This window comes from Panulirus ornatus, chromosome 59, assembly GCF_036320965.1.
Source record: "Panulirus ornatus isolate Po-2019 chromosome 59, ASM3632096v1, whole genome shotgun sequence".
NCBI lineage: Eukaryota > Metazoa > Arthropoda > Malacostraca > Decapoda > Palinuridae > Panulirus > Panulirus ornatus.
This window is the reverse complement of record NC_092282.1, coordinates 6,357,370-6,358,869: the sequence shown is the minus strand read 5'-3', so window position 1 is coordinate 6,358,869 and position 1,500 is coordinate 6,357,370. Positions and strand designations below refer to the sequence as shown.

Below are 1,500 nucleotides of genomic sequence, written 5' to 3'. Positions count from 1 at the left end.
AAGTCGAGAACGTTCGTTATCTTGGAAAGCAAAAATGGGTATGTTTGAAGGAATAATGGTTCCAACAATGTTATATGGTTGCGAGGCGTGGGCTATAGATAGAGTTGTGCGGAGGAGGGTGGATGTGCTGGAAATGAGATGTTTCCTTGTGCTACCTCGCTAACGCGGGAGACAGCGTCAAAGTATAATGAATAAATAAATAATTAATTACACACCCCTTCACTATATTTCTAAAGAACTGGGATATACACCCAGGCTATATTTGTGGTCATATTCAATTCACACCCACTTCACTAAATTTCCGAAGATCTGGGATACCGAGTTGACGTCGGTAAGCATTTCGCAGACTTTGTTAGAAATTTCTTCAAGATGACCCTTCTCCAGAGAGTACAGATCGAAGATCTCATTTCCCGGAAGGAGAGAATTCTTGGCGAGGGGCAGTCTGGGACAGTGTACCTCGTGCCCTGGAAGGATTCCACAGCCGTCCTCAAGGTGTCTAGAAACGGAATGGACAACGTCGTCATGTTCTCAGATGAGGCCAACCTCATGGAAAAACTGGATGGAGCTGGAGGAACACCCATTCTTCTTGGACATGCCCGTGATCCCCCTGCCCTGCTCATGACCCAGGTAGGCTGCCACACCCTGGACGAACTGATATTTGAGAGCAACGCTGGGTACAACCTCCAAGAGCTGGGGATCAAGGCAGGACGCCAACTGCTGGAGATTCACGAGAAAGGCATCGTTCACAATGACTTCAAAGCTAACAACATTATCGTCAGCGGCCCCACTGAGGCACCCGTGGTCAACATCATCGATCTGGGTATTGCCTGTAGTGAGGGTGGGAATGCCGGGTTGCTCTGCCATCAGCCAGACTTCCCTTGGATTGCTCCAGAGGTCGCAGCCGGAGGGTCAAGCACAAAGGCCTCCGACGTCTATTCCTTTGGCTTCCTCATAGGCATGATTCTCTGCTACGTGCCAGGGGACATCTTCCACTCCTTGGATCTGGCCATGGAGGAAGAACCAAGCGAACGGCCAACTTTGAAGGTACTCCTGCAAGACTTGGAAGAAGAATTCGTCAAATCGACTGAAGCTCAGTGAGCTCTTATGATTTGTGAATTATCATTTATGTTACAAAGATAAAGAAATTCTAACGGACACCACTTTTTTTTTTTACGTGTATTTGAGATGGAAGAAAGTTGAAAAATAGGTCAAAAGTGGAAAATAAAAAAAAAAGTTCTTCACTTCTGTATTACCTTATTTATTATTTCTCTAGAAATAGTTTTCTCATAAGAACCATTTCCTGTTTATTTATATTTATGAGGGAAAAGTTCTGCTATAAGAGAGAGTATAAGAAACTGATAAACAAGTAAAGAGAGAAGATTTATAAAGACCTCTCACGTCCTTGTAACTGTCACGAGTGGCAATATAAATTACGAATTATCAACTTCGCTCTCTTGTCCTTGTATTACCCTAGTCTATTACCCTTCCTAGTAATGGCGG

The 1,500-nt window shown here is 44.3% G+C and overlaps 1 protein-coding gene across 1 annotated transcript; it reads left to right on the top strand.

Annotated features, from left to right (window-relative positions):
- The first annotated feature begins 369 nt into the window (after positions 1 to 369).
- LOC139767064 (tyrosine-protein kinase Lyn-like) lies at positions 370 to 1,098 on the top strand. Its single transcript, XM_071696029.1, has one exon. The coding sequence runs from the start codon at positions 370 to 372 to the stop codon at positions 1,096 to 1,098; it is 729 nt and encodes a 242-aa protein (XP_071552130.1).
- Positions 1,099 to 1,500: the final 402 nt, after the last annotated feature.

What these genes read in the sequence shown, in the direction of transcription:
- LOC139767064 (XM_071696029.1), top strand. Translation starts at nt 370, where the DNA reads ATGACCCTTCTCCAGAGAGTACAGATCGAAGATCTCATTTCCCGGAAG.